Raw genomic sequence first — 19,105 nt, 5'->3', positions numbered from 1 at the left:
CCCGAATTTATCACTGGCTCTTAGCCCCAACACTTCGCCTCCTGTGGGTTCGTGCTCTATGGGACTTCTGCAGCCTCAATAGCGCAAATTCCAGAGCCAGTCTCTGGATTTGGTTTTGAGTTAAGTAGCCCATGGCTGTCTTCAAATTTGTGATCCTCTTGCGTCAGCCTCTAGTAGTTGGGATTAGCGGTGTGAACTGCTACACGCGGCTGTCTCTGGTTTGACTAACCAAGTCACTTTGGGAGAACTGTTCAGTGTGCAAAGTTGTTTCTCATCTTTAAACGTGACAGTAGAGCTGCTCGCAGGTGATGCAACTTGGTATGTGTCAGCTACTCAGAACAGTGGCCACCAGTTAGAAAGGCCCAGTGGATGTCAGCTCTTGACACCATGTTGTTGCCTTTGAAGCAGTAGCCCTTCCTGGTTGGAGAGAAACAAGACAGGCTTCTAAAGACATGTTTCAAGGAAGGACAGACTTTTAGTTGTGGTAGAGAGGTGCAGGCTAAACCCAGCAAGCCTGGGGACCACTGAGGCAGCTAGTGGTAGTGGTTTGCAGCCCTTCTTAGCACCTGTGTGTGCACACAAGGCAGGACTAAAGAAGGGGAGGCCAGGGTGCAGTGTGTACTGTGGTGGCGCTACTCAGGAAGCTGAGGCTAGCCTGAACACAAAAGGACCCCTCTCCTCTTCAAAAAAAAGGAAGGCAGGGAAATAAATATGAGGTAGTAGAAAAGCGATATTGGATATTGGAAGGTTGCAAGAGTGTGCAGGTAACCAAGTGAGCTACTTGCAGTACTCAGCAGTGTTTCCTGGGCACTTATGTCCTCAGTTCTGTACCAGCTGACAGGTGAGCAAGACTGATCTCTGTCCCATGAAGTTTACAAGTCAGGTGGGCAGGCTGACTACTTAGAGGTACCCTCAAGACCAGAAGGTTCCAGGAAATAGCTTTTTTTGTTGTTGTTGTTGGCATTGGGGTTTGAACTCAGGGCCTCATTCTTGCTTGGCTTGCTTAGCTGGGACTCTACCACTTCAGCCATGCCTCTAGCCTAGCCTTTGGCTATGTTGTTGGAGTTGGAGTCCCCCGCCCCTGCCCAAGGCTAGCATTCTACCACTTGAGCTGCAGCTCCACTTCCATCTTTTTTGGTGTTTAATTGGGGAGAGTCTCATGGACTTTCCTATGCAGGCTAGCTTTCAACTGTGATTCTCAGTTCTCAGCTTCCTGAAGAGCCAGGATTTTAGGCATGTTCTGGTTGTCAACATGGAAATAGGGTTGGACTGCAGGCTGCCAGATTGCTTAGGACTGTGGCTTCCACGTAGGGTTGCAGGGATGAGGATACCAAGAGGCACAAGATACCCAAGAGGCAAAATTGATGCTTTCTGCCTTCTGTTAACCACATCCATCATGGAGATCAACATCCTATCAGGTCATCATGGACTCAATGTCTTGTCAGTTTCTAGGATGCACAGCAGAAGCCGAGAGGAACTCAAACAAGGCAGTGTGACCAATGCTTGCTCAGGCCCTTCCAGGTTTCCAGCTCAACTTTCCTGAGACACACAAAGGGGTGCCGGTGTCTGGTCTTTGTTTAGAGGTTGAAAGCTTGTTCTCCACCTGCCAGACAGGAAATGCCAGCCATAGGGATGAAGTGGAGAAAATGCCAATCACAGCTGCTCTGCTTGGCAACTTCAGGCACTGCCTGGGGGAGGGCTTCCTGCAGCTTCATCCTGTTGCCTGGCAGGGGTGGACATCAGGTACCTAGGCCTCTTCTAAGTACCATCCTTTTACTTCTTTTGCTTTGGGAGAGATTGAACATTTAAAAAAAAGTTCACCTTGATGAAGCAAGTATCTCTAGAAGTGTTGCTTTAAGCTTTTTTTTTGTTGTTGTTGTTGTTGTCACTGAAACAACAAAAAGCTAGTAAGGAGCGAGTCGTAGACGTGGGCACAGCGCTGCCGCCCAGCGGTGGCACCCTGGCCACGGCCACCAGCACCAGCCTCAGCCTGTGCGACCAGACTCATTCTCACAGACACACACGCCAAAGCAGAAAAAGGTTAGTTTTTGTTTTTAAAGTCTTTTTATTTAAAAACAAAAACAAAACAAAAACCCAAATCAAAATATTTCCCATTGGAGGCTATTTCTTTTTTTGTCTTTTAAAAATTTTATTACACAAATATCTCCCATTCCTATGTGTCAGAGGAAAGACATTCTTACTCTTTCTAAATCCCAAAGTGGAGAACTTTTAGAAAACAAAACAAAGTCCAACTAGCTTCCCTCCATCCCCTGGCCCAAAATAACCGTAATGTGTTGAGATAGTAAGATTCATCCCCTTAATGCTTACATTTAATTTAAAAATTTTAGCACAACATTGGAGATTGACTCTAAATCAGCAACAAAAAAATATATATTTACAATATTTTTCCCGAAAAACAAAAAACACAACCAAACCCTTTAAACATAGTGACTTTAGGAGTTTTATTTATGGAGCAGTTTTTTTAATCACCAAGTGATTTTATATTATTTATATATATGTATATATATATATAAATTTTCTTCCTTTCCTTTGTGGTTTTTTGCCCCGGTACATGGAAAGATGGAGGCAGAGGTCAGGCCCTACAGTCTGAGGGCAGGCTCTTCGGCACGGCTGCAGCTAAGAGTAGATGCAGGAATACGACGGAACTCCCCAGCTCCCCTGTTCCCAGAGATGTCCTCTCTTCCCCACGGGCCCACCCTCACCTCTTAAAAGCATTCGTCCCTCACAGTCCCAAAGAAAGGGAAAAGCCAGCAAAGGTGTCGGTCCGTCTGCCACCATCCTGGGCTCCCTTACGGCTGACCAATTTACGTGCACGGTACAAATGCTTGTTTTTTGTTTTTTTCCAAACCAACCAATCAACAAACAAAAACAAAACCCAAAACAAACCATCAGTTTGGAAATTTCTGCGGGTGAAATGTCCCAAAGTCAGAGGCACTGTCCCGGCGCAATCCCTGCTCTGAAGGGGCCTCGCCTGCTCCCCTCCTTTATGAAAAGACAACAAAACTTAGTAATCTTTTTCAGTATTTTCCACAGGAGCAACCAAAAAGGGGAGGGCGAGGGGAGGAAGCGTCCGGTCATATAGGTCATTGACAATACTAAGGTTTCTGCTCAATACCCAGGGTTCTTTACAGAGAAGTTCCCCTAACTGAGGCACTCTGGAATAAGTCACTGGAATTTCCTCAAGGTTTTGGCCCCAGAATGCTAGGGCCTGGAGACCAATGGAAGGGGCGAAGGGTCACGGGAGCAAGCTGCTGCTGTTTTTAAGGTGCAGCCAAGAGAATCAGCAGATTGGAAGAAACAGACACAATGCTACCCCTACCAGACCCAGTTTTCCCTAAAATGGTGGCTTAATGCCAGGATCAAAGCTGGGCTAGGTGACAAAGAGGGAACCTCTCTGCTTCTATTGCTTTGGCAGTGGCAAGGGTGCAGTCGGCATCTCTCCTCAGGTGGCTCACACTTCAGACCCCTGGTGCTGGGGCTCTGTCCCCTCAGAATAGGGTTTGGGAGGAAAGCCCGTGCCTGGGCTACAGGAAAGAGGAGGGGAAGGGGTGGGGCAAGGTTGTGCTATCAATCTCCTACAGATGGGGAGCAGAGTGCAAATTTGCATCTATCATATACACTTGCCACTGGCTGCTGCTACTGAGCATCTCCTCACACATTTAAATATTGACCCAAAACAAATTCCGACCTTTCTTCTCCTTCTCTTTTTAAAGTGCAAAAAGCTCTCTGCTGCCCTAGAGAGAGGATCTTTGGACAGGCCGTTCAATGCAAAGTAAAAGAGGGCAGCTGATGGGGCTTGACGAAGGGTGGTGGAGTGGGAATTCCATGCTCCCCTCTCCTGTACACACACGCGCGCAGCACACTCAGCCACTCACTCACACACACACACACACACACACAGAGGCACATGCACACCCCCTTTCCACATCTGCGGGCAGAGGGTGGGTGACTGGCTTCCAAGCAAGACCCCTCTCCTCCCCTCAAAAGGCATCAGGTCCGTGAGCCGCGAGGCAATGCACAGACCTGAGCTCAGGGCTACACTAAACCAGAGGCCCAGAAAAGCCTGGTCTAGAGGCAGAGGGAGACTCGGCCACTCGTCTGCTCCCCTCACCCGGGGAACAGGCTGCTCCCTCTGGGGACATGCATCCTGGGAAAACCCAATTCAGGTGGGGACGAGGACACGTGGAAAAGGGCAGTGAGTGGGAGGCAAGAGAGGGGGACGAAGAGATGGTGCCTGTCTCAGAATCTGTCTGGGTAGCAATGAGATGGGGGTGTCCCTCGGGGTACAGTTCCATGCTCCTCTGAAGAGCTTCAACCCCAATAAGTGCAACAAGGACCTCACAGAGACTGGTGGGAAAGCTGGGTGGGGCAGGTGGGTCGCAGGGAGCCACGTGTGAATGAGCACGGGTGCTACTAGTGCTAGACAGCATCAAGCTCAGGGACAGGAAATGAGGACGAGCGTATAGACATTGGTGCGAGGCTTCAGTTATCACAGCACCAGTGGGACCTGCCGGGCCTGGCATCCTGGGGCTGCTGGCCCCTCCTGCAGAAGCCGGGACAGTGAGATGGAGGAGACACGCACTGGACACCGCGAGGAGAACCTGGCCACGAGGACAGGGCACTTTCTTCCCTAGAGTTTGCACAGAACCAGGCACTGCTGGGGACCACAGGTGGGAAAGTGGGTCGTGGGCCTGGTACAAGTGAAAGTCGCACAAACATCCCAAACTGAAAGCCTGGCCTCCTGACGGCACTGCCCGTGCTTTCCTCTTGGATCAACTGCTGTTCCTTTTTCCTTGGGAGGGAGAGGAGCAGGCAGGCAAGCCTGGCATCCACCACTCTCTCTGCCCCGCCTATGCGAGCGAGCAGGGCTCAGGGCAGGAGAGCAGAGAGGGAGTGTGCCGCTGGCCTGGAGCCTATGCAGGATCAGGGAAAGACTCTCCTCAGTGGGAAGGCAGGGGAAGATTGGTTTCCTGATGAGTCCAGGCTGGGTGTGTCTTAGCTGATTTTCTGTATCAGCTTCTCGTCAGACAGGCAGTACAGGCTGTTGATGGACAAGTCTGAGATGAAGTGCTCGCAGGCTTTTCGAGTGATCTGCTTGCATCCTCGAAGGTCAATCAAGGTGACATTGGCTATGCGCCGTAGGTAGATCAGGGTCTGGTCTGTCAATTTATTGCAACCTGTGGGCAAAATGAGCAAGAGAATCAAGTCACAAACACACAGCCCCAGATTCCTTCTTGCCATTCAGTTCCCATATCCCTCTCTAACGTGATGAAGGCTTTGTCAGTCTTGAAAGATCCTCTTTCAAAGAGCAGAAGTGCTGGCAGCAAGCACTGCGGCCTCTGAAGGCCTCCTGCTGCCTTCTTTGCAGTCCCACCAGGGTTGGCAGGCTCGAGGGTGCAGGTTGATGGTGGCCCTGCACAGAGCACCTTACTTAACTCCTCCATACCTCAGTCTCCATCAGTTAAAAAAGAAGGAAAGCCTTTCTTGTGTTGATGTGAAGAAGTGAACTAACATGGTTCAGTCAACTGACTGCAAATCATTCTGTTTACTGGTCAAGTTCCAAGAACACCCAGCTGGGTCTCCAGGAAGCAGGGGCACACTTAGCATGAACAAAGGTAGCAGCCTACCTGCCATATTGAGCTCAGTGAGGGAGTAACGCGTGGAAGACCCGACAGCGGTGAGTAGGTTGGAGGACTGATCTGTAAGGTGGCTGCAATGACTAAGGTCGAGTCGAGACAGGAGGGGCATGTGGCGAATGATGAGCCGAAGTGTGGCATCCGTGATGTCAAGTCCTGCCAGCCGGAAGTCAGTCATGTTCCGAAGCTTGCTGCGATTGTCCTGACCTGCATGGGCAAGCAAAGAACTTACAATAAAATTTCCTTTTTGGTGACAGTTCTGGGACTTGAACTCAGGGCCTAGGCATTGTTCCTGAGCATTTTTGTACAAGGCTGGTGCTCTACCACTTTTGTCACAGCTCCACTTCTGGCTTTTTTGGTGCTTTATTGGAGGTAAGTCTCAAGGACTTTCCTGCCCAGGCTGGCTTCAAGCAGTGATCCTCAATTCTCAGTCTCCTGAGCAGCTAGGATTATAGGTATGAGCCACTGGCACCTGGCTCAAAACTTAAAATTTTTATTTATTGCTTTATTGTGCTAGCACTGGAGCTTGAACTCAAGGCATGGGTACTGTCCTTAGCTTTTCCACTTGAGGCTACTGCTCTACCACTTAAGCCACAGCTCCACTTCCCGGTTTGGGGTAGTTAATTGGAGATATGAGTCTCATGGAGGGGCTGGTAATGTGGCTTAGTGGTAGAGTGCTTGCCTAGCATGCATGATGCCCTGGGTTTGATTCCTTAAGTACCACATAACCAGAAAATTCCAGAAGTGGTAGTAGAGTGCTAGCCTTGAGCAAAAAGAAGCCCCTCAGGGACAGTGCCCAGGCCCTGGCCAAAAAAAAAAAAAAAAAAAAAAGTCTCATGGACTATCTTGCCCAGGCTGGCTTTGAACCGTGATTTTCAGATCTCAGCCTCCTGAACAGCTAGGATTACTGGGTGCCCAACCTTTTTTTTTTTTTTGCCAGTCCTGGGGCTTGAACTCAGGGCCTGGGCACTGTCCCTGAATTTCTTTTGCTTAAGGCTAGCACTCTACCACTTGAGACACAGCACCACTTCTATTTTTTTCTGTGTATGTGGTACTGAGGAATCAAACCCAGGGCTTCATGCATGCTAGGCAAGCACTCTACCACTAAGCCACCTTCCCAGCCCCCCAACTTTTTCTTTAAAGTGACAAAGCAAAGAAAAAGGAAACAGCAGGTTCCAGCTAGCTAGATGGCTCAAGAGCCAGGTTAAAGTAGAGAAAGAAGAGGAGAGAAACATTTCCAGCTCTCCAAGTAGGAAATGATAACTTTTAAAGATTCCAAAATTCTTCTATAATCCAGCTCCAAAGCCCCAGGCAGCACGTGTTGGCCCGGCCATCTTGATGAGATGAGGCTGAATTGCCCACACCCAACTCTGCTTCGGGGAGTGAGCAATGTCTAGGGACAGTTTCTAGAAAACAAGAGGAGTTTGCTTTCTTTGCAATGCCAGATTATGCCTCATTTACATGGCTATATGCAGAATGCTCCTTTCCTTCCCACACTCCCATGATTTTCTAGGCAGTCATTCAGTGTTCCACCTGAACCAGCCTTGTGAGACTTCCTTAGGCTTAGATTCTCTGGGCTTCAAACTCCAGTGACCCACAGAAGGGGCTTCTTCCTTTGTAGCAATTATCTACTTGTAAATAAGTTACAGTTGTGCAAGGCCCTTTACTCTTATCTTCATCTTGCACTCTTCCCTCCTCCCGTAGCTTCATTCTAAGATTACCTTGGAGTCAAGGAGTTCTGTTGAAAGACAAAGGTACCTTTCAAGATAAGCACACAGAAGCCAGGCCCAGAGCATACCTGGTTTATCAGCTGGTGGAGCCAGCAAATCTCGAATTTGAGGGTCCTTAATTCCTACTGCCCACCGAAGATCAAGGGTCCTGAGAAGGGGGCAGCTGGAAGTGCTGAGGGCAGAGACAGCAGACCAAGAGCAGCCAGCTAGGAGGAGGTCTTTCAGTCCTGCAAGCAACAGAAAGAGACATGCAACACACTGCTTAAGAGCACATTGAGAGCCTCAATAACCAGCTGATCTGAGTAAAATGAACAGGTTTCCAGTCTAAGGAGAGATAGATTATGCCCTAGTCAAGTCTAAAGATTTCTATGGTACTCTATTACTTCTGCTCTGGTGGTAGACTGATTGCTTGGCTTTCTCTCTGAGACCTCAAAATGCACAAGGACTTACAAGGGAACACTCCAGGCAACATCTGACTCAAGTTATCTCTCCAGTGGCTATACTGATGATGGAAACCTACGAGAGCTGGCAGCAATACCCAATCCTATTTGTTATCTACTGACTCCTCAGAGATGGATAGTTAAGGTGGCCCTGGGTAAATCTCGTGCCAGGCAAAAGGTAACAATGACACAGGACCATAGCCACAAGCTGTCCTAAAGCAATGCTAAACGGTATTGCCAATGTTATCACCAACAGCAACATTCCCAGCTGGACCTTCTTGGGTTGTAGAAGGACAGGGCTGGCAGCTCACCTACCTGGCAATCTATTGACCAGCCACGTCAGTTGCTTTTTGGAGATGTTGGTCCAACTGAGGTCGAGACTAGCTGGCTGTCTCTTGATGATACCACTGAGAGCCTGGGGTACGATGGCCTTACACCTACTCAAGTCAATTTTCGTCCAAAGTCTCTTGTCGCAGCACCTGTGACAGAGGGAAGAGAACTAGCTCTTAATAACTCAATAGCCCTTGTCAGTGGAGCTCCCATCACAGGCTGCTGGAAGGCTTCTGGAAAAAGCAGTTCATCCGGAAGGTTATTCTAAGTTCCCCTACATGAATAGAAGGATCACACCCTTGCAGAATAGTAAAAAAACTGCCTTTATCAACTATTCTTTATAACAAGCGTACATTTCACAAACCCATATGTTAAATAGTACATAACGACCAATGAACTTGGGACACACAGCAACAATACATATAAACCCTTCATTTGTATTAAAATGGCATGGCTCCTACTGAAGGATGTATGAGAGAACATGTTAAAATTTCTGGACTTTTTTATTGCCTGAAGCTACTTGGCTTGCTCCATTCTCTCCACTGACAGTCACTCATAGCTGAGAGAAATGCAGGGTGCTATTCAGAATCTCCACAACGCACTCTGCCGTAGCCAATTACTGTCTCAGGCCAAAGGAGCCTTCTCTATCAGGCCTAGAAGAGTCCTCTTCCACCCTCAGGTTTCTGCTTCAGCAGTAGCTTCACATTTTCTAGTCAGTCCAGGCCAGAACTGAAAGGAGAGGCCTGCCTTTCCACTGCAGTCTACAAATCCACATGCTACAGACAGCATTGCACCAAGCAAACTTCCACTTAGAATTTTATAGTCCCTGCCCCCAAGCCTGGCTCAGTCTGCTTGGCAGGAGACAGTGAGACATGCACACAATGAAAGTCTTATGGATGGTGGCCTGAAAAACAAGGGGTAGAGGCAGACAGGGCCACAAACTGTATCAAAAAAGAATTGGGGTAATTACATATTAATTCTGATTTGGAACATAAACTCTTACTGACAAAAGAATAGGGTTATTTATTGTTTGAACAAAATTTTACCCATGGCACATCAAACTTCTATGGTAGAAGAGCTTCTCCAACTTGAGCACACAGCAGCATCCCTTAAAAGAGCGCGTGGGAGAGTATGCTCCAGGCCTGCCCCAGAGATGGATTCAGCAGGTCTGGGATGGACTCTGAAAACCTGCATTTCTGTTCTGTTCTGTCTGTGCTGGTCCTGGGGATTAAACTCAGGGCCTGGGCACTGTCCCTGGGCATTTTTTTTCCCTCAAGGCTAGCGCTTTATCACTTGAGCCACAGCACAGCTTCTGTATTTTTGCTGGTAAATTAAATTGGAGGTAAGAGTCTCACAGACTTTCCTGCCCAGGCTGGCTTTGAACCCCGATCCTTACATCCCAGCCTCTTCAGTAGCATTTCTTGTAAGTTACCCAAGAGAACATTCCCCAGGGATTTCCTTAACAAGCATCTGTTCAACTTGAGAAGAAAATGGTTGGATTCATCAAGGACAATTAAGTCCCCAGACGCTTCACAACTGGACCCCGCTGGACAAAGGAATTTGGATTCAGATTTTGGAGGATGAGAATTACAGTTGTGGAGAATTATGAACATCTTCAAATTCATTTGGAAAGCATGCCCACCATCTTGGGTGGGTGTCCTAGGCTCCCAATGAGTTTGTGAGATGTTGAGGTAAGGGGGAAGTTTCAGGCCGGCAAGAGCCTGAAATTTTAGCAGGAATTGCACAAACCCACCCTCCAAATCAGTTGCCCTCCTTCCAGCAGTGCTGGAGAAGCATACAGCAGGGAAAGGAGGCGAAGGCCCCAATTCCCCTAATGGCATCTTCAGCCATGATGGACTACATCTTTAATAAGACCCAGGCTGGGCCCCTTTGCTCCTTACAGGAGGAACCCACAAGCCTTCAGATGCCAAGGTACATGCCACTCTCATATGGAAGCCCTGAAACCTATTCCCATGCCCCTACATCTGACCCCGTGTATCCCTGCTCACCATTTATACCACGTCTTGCACACTCGCATACATTCACAAAGTTCTCTGCGGCTGAGGTAGCGGAAGACAGACATCCAGACCTCCCGCTGCATCCAGCTTTCGTCTCCATCCTGAGCCCAATTGCCCCGGCCATTCAGCCTGGCTGCACCCCCCTCCTCTGCACTGTCATCTTCCTCCTCCTCCTCCTCCTCCTCTTCCTCCTCTCCCCCCAGTCCCTCCTCATCCCCACGCTGGGGCGTTCGGGCTGGGCAGTGCTGCACTAGCACACGGGGGGAATGGCGAAGGTTGGCAGAGGAGGCCGTGATGGCCTGCAGCTTGGGCACAATGGATGTCCCGTGGAGCTCTTTGGTGGGCCTCTGTAGCGTGACAGTGAGGTACGATCCCCGGATCTTGGCCTTTTCAACTTCAGACAGCTCCTTTTTGCCGCTGGGATTGTTCTCCTTTTCCCGTACCATGGTGCGCTCTGTGGCCTGCAGCCGCAGCAACTGCCGCCGTTTGAAGCGCTCATCTCGGCTGGCACTGTGGTGGTCGCTGGGGCCAGCCCCAGGAGATGACCGAGTCACCATACCCCTGGGGGAAACGGGGTCGTGGATAAGCTGCAGCATGGAAGTGGGGGAGTGAGGGGGGGGAGTGAGAGGCTCCTCGCAGCTCCGCAGGGGCCGTAGGACTTTGGCTTGCACAGCTTCTTCGTCGGTTTCTTCCATTTTCCGCTTCTACAAAACACACCCAGAAAAGCTACATCAGTGCTTCCTTTTCCCCAAATGTTCTAAAGGGACAGGGTCAGCCTGAGAGAAGATAGGTTACTGTTGCCAGAAAGGACCATCTTCTCAGAGCTCGTGTCTGTGTCAAGAGAATCCTACTTATGGAGCAAAAATCAGAAATTAGAAACCTACCTGTGACAAAAAAGTTTGTGTCCACGTATAGAAGTGAATCCAAAATATGAGCTACTTGATTCTATACCCTGGAGCCAAGCTAAAAAACTAAACTCTGGTCCTCTCCGGGTGCCTGGGTGGCCTTAGCCAAGTCACCATCTGGAGAACACAGCACTACGTGGGCCCTAAAGGGTTTCATTTCTGAGATTCCCATTCCCAGACTTTAAAGAAGATCAACGCCTGGCTAAGTGCACACCTATAATCCCAGAACCCAAGAAGGCTGAGGCGAGTTCAAGTTGTTTTTTTTTTAAAAAGGGGGTGGGTAGGGGAGGTGGCTCAGTGGTAGAGTGCTTGCCTTGCATGCATGAGGCCCTGGGTTCAATTCCTCAGCACCACATAAACAGAAAAAGCTGGAAGTGCACTGTGGCTCAAGTGGTAGAGCGCTAGCCTTGAGCTGAAGAGCTGAGAGACAGCGCCCAGGCCCAGAGTTCAGCCTGGGCACTGTCCCTGAACTTTATCCTCTCAAGGCTAGCACTTTACCACTTCGGAGCCAGAGCATCACTTCCAGTTTTCTGGTGGTTAATTGGAGAAAGAGTCTCACCACAATCCTCAGATCTAACTCCTGAGTAGCTTAGGATTATGGGCAAGAGCCACCAGCACCTGGCTCTAGTCTCTTAATTTTGTGCCTCCCCCACCCCCATATTTTTGCTGGTCCTGGGGCTTGACCTTAGGACCTGGCACTATCCCTGAGCTCCTTTAGTCAAGGCTAGTGCTCTACCACTTGAGCTGCACTTCCAGCCTTTTGGTAGTTATTCAGAGATAAGAGTCTCACAGACTTTCCTGCCAGGGATGGCTTTGAACTGAGAGCCTCAGATCTCAGTAGCTAGGATTATGAGCTACCAGTGCCCAGCCTAATTTTGCTCTTTCACCCAAATGATATGTCTATGTCTAATGTTAGACGAACTCAGGGCCTAGACACTGTCCCTGAGCTTTTTTGTGCTCAAGGCTAGCATCTTTCATTTGAGCCACAGTTTCACTTCTGGTTTTTGAGTAGTTTATTGAAGATTAGAGTCTTAAAGCCTGCCTCAGCTGGTTTTGAACTGTGATCCTCAGATCTTAGCCTGCTGAGTAGCTAGGATTATAGTCATGAATTACCAGTACCCAACTTTTTTTTTTTTGTTTGGTCTTGGAGCTCTGGGCCTGGGCGCTGTCCCTCAGCTCTTCAGCTTAAGGCAAGCGTTCCACCATTAGAGCCACAGTGCTACTTCCAGTTTTCTGAGTGGTTTATTGGACATAAGAGTCTCACAGACTTTTCCTGCCCGGGCTGGCTTAGCTGGCTTTGAACCTCGATCCTCAGATCTCAGCCTCCTGAGTAGCTAGGGAGACTAAAACTTTTCACTAACTCAGTTCCTAAGTAGAAAAAATAAAATAAGTGCATTCGCAGGGCACCGGTGGCTCGTGCCTGTAATCCTAGCTACTCAGAAAGCTGAGATCTGAGGATTGAGGTTCAAAGCCAGCCTGGGCAGGAAAGTCCGTGAGACTCTTATCTCCAATAAACCACTCAGAAAACGGGAAGTGGTGCTGAGGCTCAAGTGGTAGAATGCTAGCCTAGAGCTGAAGAGCTGAGGGACAGCGCAAAGCCCAGAGTTAGAGAAGATAAGGATATTCTCCTATATCTATTTCCCCACTTGTACAGACACTAGAGTGGCCACCTCTTTTAAATGCTCTCAGCAGATCTTATCTAGCCTTTGTCAGCAACCCGTCATTTTGGCCCACTGTCATTACTGGACTTAGACCAACAAAATTAGTTTACCTTGACCAAGGTCACAGAGCCAGTCCCTACCTCCCCTGGGGGCGGGATTGTCTTTGTGTTGCACATTGGAGCCCATGGAATAGGCAGGTCTTTTGTGAAGCCAAAAAAGGTGAAGATGACAAAAATGTGAACTGGCTTAACTGGAATCTCTAGCACACATTCTGGAAAACACCAGCAGCCTGTTACAGCCTCTCCTCCAGTTACACTCCTCAAGAGAGAACTGCATATTACCTAATTTTCCTTCCCAACAGCCTAAAGGAGGTTCCGTCCTCTCTAGGGCCACAGAACATATAGCAAGGACTTCCAGCATTTGTGGACCCCAAGTTCAACATTTTGTTATATAAAAAGCAAAATCTAGAAACTCCCAGCCAGGTATCAGTGGCTCACGCCTGTAATCCTACTCAGGAGGCTGAGATCTGAGGATCACGGTTCAAAACCAGCCGGGGCAAAAAACTCTGTGAGACTCTTATCTCCAATAAATCACTCAGAAAACTGGAAGTGGCACTGTGGCTCAAGTGGTAGGGGGCTCTCCTTGAGCTGAAGAGCTGAGGGACAGTGCCCAGTCCGAATTCAGACCCACGACCGACAAAAAAATAAAAAACCCCAGGAACTCAGGCTGAGATCTGAGGATTGTGGTTTAAAGCTGGCTCTGGCAGAAAGTACCTATGAAGAGACTCTTATCTCCAATGAACCACTCAAAAACAGGAAGTGGTGCTGTGGCTCTAGTGGTAGAGCACTAGCCTTGAGCACAAAGAGGCTCTCTGAGGCTCTCTCAGGGAGAGAGCCCAGACCCTGAGTTCAAGCCCCACAGCAGACAATAAATATGTAAACAAACAAACATGCTCACAGACAACAAAAACAAAACCTCCCCAAACAACAACAATAAAACCAAGGGGGGAGGGAAATCAAACAAATAAAAAATAATTTGCCTGTATTACAGGCAGCAATTTCCCAGACCTGACATTTACTTTCCTGTCACAAAGGTAGTATGGATATAGTCCTTTACCTGGGATTTCTCTGAGCTGTCTTCCTGGTAACACTTTGGACACTCCCAGCAATTTGGCAATTCCTCGTTAAGCAACCCTTCTCCATCCATCTATAGGAAGACAGGGATTTTTTTTTTTAAACACACACACACACAAAATTCAGTCTCTTCTCTTCTGCCTTTACCACACAGCAACACAAGGTGGAAAAGAATTGGAATAGATACCATTTTGGTTCCCAAAGGAGGACAAAGTGAGAGCTAATTAGCTCCAAACAACCATTAAGACCCATTCCCAGACACTAAGTAACTGACCACTCTCGGCAATCTTCACTCCTGGCTATTTGACTAAAATTAGGCTCCATGGAGAGACTTCCACAGGTCTTTGTCAATCTGTGGTCTTCTCTCCTGACAGATTCTCCTGGGGGGTCTATACCAGTGGCTTCAGATCTGATCTTAATGGCCAGTCATATTTATGACTATTTGACATCAGTGACTAAGGATCCAGTCTCGTAACTCAATGTTCTCAACTGTACAACGGGGATACGTGTAACAATGTACCAGCTCAACTGTTTGGGATATGACACATACCATATTATAAGGTTGTGGTAAGAATCAAATCATGTATTATATAAAGTGTTTAGAAAGGTGGTTGGCATTTACTAAATGCTTTGTAATAAGTAGTCAGCACCTACATTCTCAGAAACCTATCTATCTATACATCTATCCTATGTGATTCTCTGTTTTAAACTACAGAGCCTTCTGCTTGCTACACTGATGCTATATTACTCTGAGCTATGGCTCCAGCCCTGCTTTTTGTTGGTTAAAAATGTTAAAAAAAAAGGGGCTGGGAAGGTGGCTTAGTGGTAGAGCACTTGCCTTGCATGCATGAGGCCCTAGGTTCGATTCCCCAGAACCACATAAGCAAAAAGAAAAAAAAGCCGTAAGTGGCGCTGTGGCTCAAGAGCTGAAGAGCTGAGGGACAGCGCCCAGGCCCAGAGTACAGGCCCCACGACCGGACCAAAAAAAAAAAAAAAAAAAAGTAAAAAAAAAAAAAGGAGTCTAGTAAATTCTTCTGTTGGGGCTGGCCTCAAACTGCAGTCTTACAGATCTCAACCTCCTGGGATTTTATTTATGCAGTCCAGCTGAAAATATGTCATTAAAAAAATAAATTTTGAGCTGGGAATGTGGCTTAGTGGTAGAGTACTTGCTTAGCATGCATGAAGCTTTGGGTTTGACTCCTCAGTACACATACTCCACATAATAGAAAAAGCCAGTAGTGGTGTTGTGGCTCCAGCCTTGAACAAAAGAAGCTCAGAGACAGTGCCTACACCCTGAGTTCAAACCCCAGGACTGGCAATAAACAAACAAACAGCTCTACCACTTGAGCCACAGCACCACTTTCGGCTTTTTCTGTTTATGTGATACTGAGGAATTGAACCCAGGGCTTCATGCATGCATGCTAGGTAAGCACTCTACCACTAAGCCATATTCCCAGCCCACATTTTAATCTTTTGAAATTGGGCTGCTTCTCACAAATGACAGTCTAATACCACTGTCAGACAGGTGTTAGTCCTAACAGCTGATAGTTTCTGGCAAAGTAAAATATGTAACTAGTAACTACATACTTTTTTTGAGACTGGGGTCTCACTACATTGCCCAAAATGACCTCAAACTTATAGGCTAAAGTGATATCCCTTAGCCTCCCAAATAACTAGACTACAAAGGCAGATACCACCATGCAAGCCACCTCTATATTGCAGACCAATTTCACAGGATTGTCTTAAAGATTAAGAAGAAAAATGCATGTAAAATGGTTGGTTTTCAGTGGGGTGACAGTGGCTCACACCTGTAATCTTAGCTACCCAGAAGGCTGAGATCTGAGGATAACAGTTGGAAGCCAGCCTGGGTAGTAAAGTCCATGATAATCTTATCTCCAATTAACCAGCACAAAGCTAGAAGTAGAGCTGTGGCTCAAGTGGTAGAGCACTAGCCTTGAGTGAAAAAGCTAAGGGACAGTGCTGGACCCTGAACTCAAGCCCCAGTACCAATATATGTGTGTGTGTGTGCATTTACACACACACACACACACACACACACACACACACACACACACACACACACACACACACACACACACACACACACACACACAGCCTAGTGGTATTCTGTTCTGACTATACATCAGGATCATCTGGGAGCTTTAGGAACACAGGACCTATGCTAGATCAGTAGACTCAAGTCTGAAGGTGAGTTCTGTTGGGATTATAGATAGAAAGGTGTGTGCCATCATGCCTGCATCCTTACTTTTTTTTTTTTCTTTTCTTTTTTTTTATTTTTTTTGACAGCCTGGGCTCTGTCTCTGACCTCTTCAGCGCAAGGTGAGTGCTCAACCACTTGAGCCACAGCGCCACTTCCGGTTTTCTGAGTGGTTAATTGGAGATAAGAGTCTCACAAACTTTCCTTCCTAGGGTTTGGCTTTGAATTCAGATCTCAGCCTCCGAGTAGCTGGGATTACAGGCATGAGCTACTGGCACCCAGCTAACTACTTTTTAATAGCTCAGTTGTGTCCTAAGCCTGATATAGACAGTTAAAAATATTATTCTCACTTCCTATGGGAATCAGTGTCCAGAGAAACACTGAGACATATAGCAAAGACATCCTTAAATAAGAACCTGCAGTTTCACAATGGCCTAAGAATTCCAAACACAATATCCAGGGTAGACTATAAGTTCCACGAGGCTAGGAACAGATTTATTTTGTATTTCATATTGTTTTATCAACTTCAAGGTCTAGCACAGAGCCTGACAGTAGATATGTGAATTAAAGGGCTAATGTTAGATCACTCTGCTAAGTGACCTCAGAGACGAGGGCCCAAGTGGGGATGGTGGCAGCCTCTCATGGCAGTGTCCCATCCTCCTGTTACTACCAGCTGAGACTTCAGGAGCTTTTAGGCCTCTCCTCACCTGTAGGCAGCCGGGATGGACGATCTCATTGCAGATACAGCATTCCATAAGTTTTTTCTCAAAGTCCTGTGTCTCTTCATTTTGATCTACCTCTCCGCACAGGGAACATGTGACTGAGTGAGGCAATCTGGGCTATAAAAGGACAAAGAAACAAAAAAATCAGGATAGATCTTTCTTACTTCTGCTTCCCTTTAACTGAAGATGGGAAACTTGGTTGCTCTAACTCTATTACAAACATGTGAGGAGCATGGAGACAGTGTAGAGAGGAGAGGTTTTTTTTTTGTTTTTTTTTTTTGGGTCCGGTCATGGGGCCTGAACTCTGGGCCTGGGCGCTGTCCCTCAGCTCTTCAGCTCAAGGCTAGGGCTCTACCACTTGAGCCACAGCTCCACTTCCGGCTTTTTTCTTTTTGCTTATGTGGTGCTGAGGAATTGAACCCCTGGCATGCAAGGCAAGCGCTCTACCACTGAGCCACCTTCCCAGCCTGAGAGGAGAGGTTTTGGTAGAAAACTAGGGAATAAGATAGAGGACTCACTAGAGACCAAAAGACCAATCAAATTATTTCACTTGGCTGGGAAGGTGGCTCAGTGGTAGAGTGCTTGCTTCGCATGCATGAGGCCCTGGGTTCAATTCCTCAGCACCACATAAGCAGAAAAAAGCCGGGCGTGGTGCTGTGGCTCAAGTGGTAGAGCGTTAGCCTTAAGCTGAAGAGCTGAGGGACAACGCCCAGGCCCAGGGTTCAGGCCCCATGACCAAGAAAAATAAATAAATAATTTCACTCGTTCTTGGACTATTTATTGGCTTGTCCTTAGTCTCACAAGCCTCTCCTGGTCCACTAGGGTACAGAAGGCAGTGACTTTCTCTTTAAATGCTGGTTTTTGTTTGAAAATTAGGTGAGGAAGCCCAAAATGCTAATTATTTTCACTACATGGTACCTTTCTGAACTCAGAAAGAGGGGGACAAAATGAAGAAAGCCAAAGCATAACTCCTTCTTAACTCTGCAATTGTACTCTCCCAACTGTATTCCAGTCCCCCAGTACCAGGGCACCCCCTCCCCGCAAGTCTTTAGCCAGAATATTACTTACTGCTAAGCACTGTCGAAGGACACAGGACTGCTTCATGCGTCCAGGCCCCCCAAACTTCTTCATGTCCCTGCAGTAGTGGCAAACCCCACATTCCCCCTGCACACAGGCTTTGCATTTCCGACAGCGCACTCTTCTCCGCCTGGCTCCTGACACAATGGGAGAGGCAGCTGCAGGTCTCACAGGTGTTAACCGTGGAGCTGGCTTCATGGTGTGAGGTTTAGTGATGGGGATGGTAGGAACCCGCACCTTTGGCCTAGTGGGGAATTTAAGCTGGAAAAAGAAAGCAGTGAGGTCAACCATATCAGGTTGCTTTAAGACTGGAGAGGACAGAAGATTACATGGTAGTGCACCTAACCCAGGATTCAGCAAACTCTGGCCTGTGAGCAAATCACTACTTGTATTCATAAATAAATTTTATTGGAACATGGCCATGCTTATTTGTTTATGTATTGTCTATGGCTGCTTTCCATGCTATGGTAGATCTGAGAAGTTGTGGCTGTATAGAGTCCAAACCTAGAATATTTACCAAGGCAACCTTCACAGAAAAATATGCCAGCCCTTGTCCTAGCCTATGGGCCTACCTACGTCTGCCATATCCTTTTCATTTTATAGAGTTGTAAGATCTGACCCTCCCTGAAGCTTGCTGGGGGTAATGTCAGATACTGAAGTTAGTCCAGGAGCTGGTGCTCCAATATTTCCTTATACTGACTATTTAGAATCCACTCCTAAAGTACTGGACAGTGAAACTGGTCTCTTCATTTCTTTATCACTCCAAATTGCGGCACAGGACCTGGTTGGTACACAGCAAATATCCAATAACTTTTTAATGTAGAATATACCTCTCAGATATATTTATTATAATGTAGTACTTGTATTTACCTTGCTAGTGACCTTTTCAAGGACAAGGACCATATCTTCTGCTTCTTTAATTTCCCACCATTCCTTAACACTTTCTGACACAAAATACTCAACAGCCAAAAATGACTGACTTGTTTTGAGGCAGTCCCACGTGGCCAAGTGGGACTCCTACACCTGGGAAGGGGGAGGAGGTTCTTTAAAAGACATCATTCAACTCCATTCTGCCTCAACACTCCTGGAATTAGATGGCTTTGCAAATTTCAACTAGGAAACTAAAATTAAGGAGAAGACTAATTTATCTACCAAAAGCATGGTTAAACTCAGAAAAGTACCATTGAGTGCACCAATCAGGACAACATGGAAAA

The 19,105-nt window shown here is 47.3% G+C and overlaps 1 protein-coding gene across 2 annotated transcripts in view; it reads right to left on the bottom strand.

The window, feature by feature from the left end:
• Positions 1-2,124: 2,124 nt before the first annotated feature.
• The window catches only part of LOC138818658 (lysine-specific demethylase 2A-like), a 110,637-nt gene continuing 93,656 nt past the window's right edge, over positions 2,125-19,105 (bottom strand). For both annotated transcript variants that reach the window (XM_070009635.1, XM_070009634.1), the window contains 8 exons: positions 17,883-18,152; positions 16,800-16,931; positions 13,858-13,947; positions 10,167-10,879; positions 8,143-8,306; positions 7,456-7,614; positions 5,649-5,864; positions 2,125-5,198 (listed from right to left, as the gene is read on the bottom strand). In XM_070009635.1, coding sequence (XP_069865736.1) covers positions 5,017-5,198; positions 5,649-5,864; positions 7,456-7,614; positions 8,143-8,306; positions 10,167-10,879; positions 13,858-13,947; positions 16,800-16,931; positions 17,883-18,152 — 1,926 coding nt within the window. In that variant the 3' untranslated portion in view covers positions 2,125-5,016. The remainder of the gene's footprint in view (positions 5,199-5,648; positions 5,865-7,455; positions 7,615-8,142; positions 8,307-10,166; positions 10,880-13,857; positions 13,948-16,799; positions 16,932-17,882; positions 18,153-19,105) is intronic.

The sequence above is a fragment of the Dipodomys merriami genome, unplaced genomic scaffold, assembly GCF_024711535.1.
Source record: "Dipodomys merriami isolate MVZ:Mamm:240054 unplaced genomic scaffold, mDipMer1.0.p SCAF_78, whole genome shotgun sequence".
NCBI lineage: Eukaryota > Metazoa > Chordata > Mammalia > Rodentia > Heteromyidae > Dipodomys > Dipodomys merriami.
The sequence above is the reverse complement of the archived record's forward strand: the minus strand, read 5'-3'. Positions and strand labels throughout refer to the sequence as shown.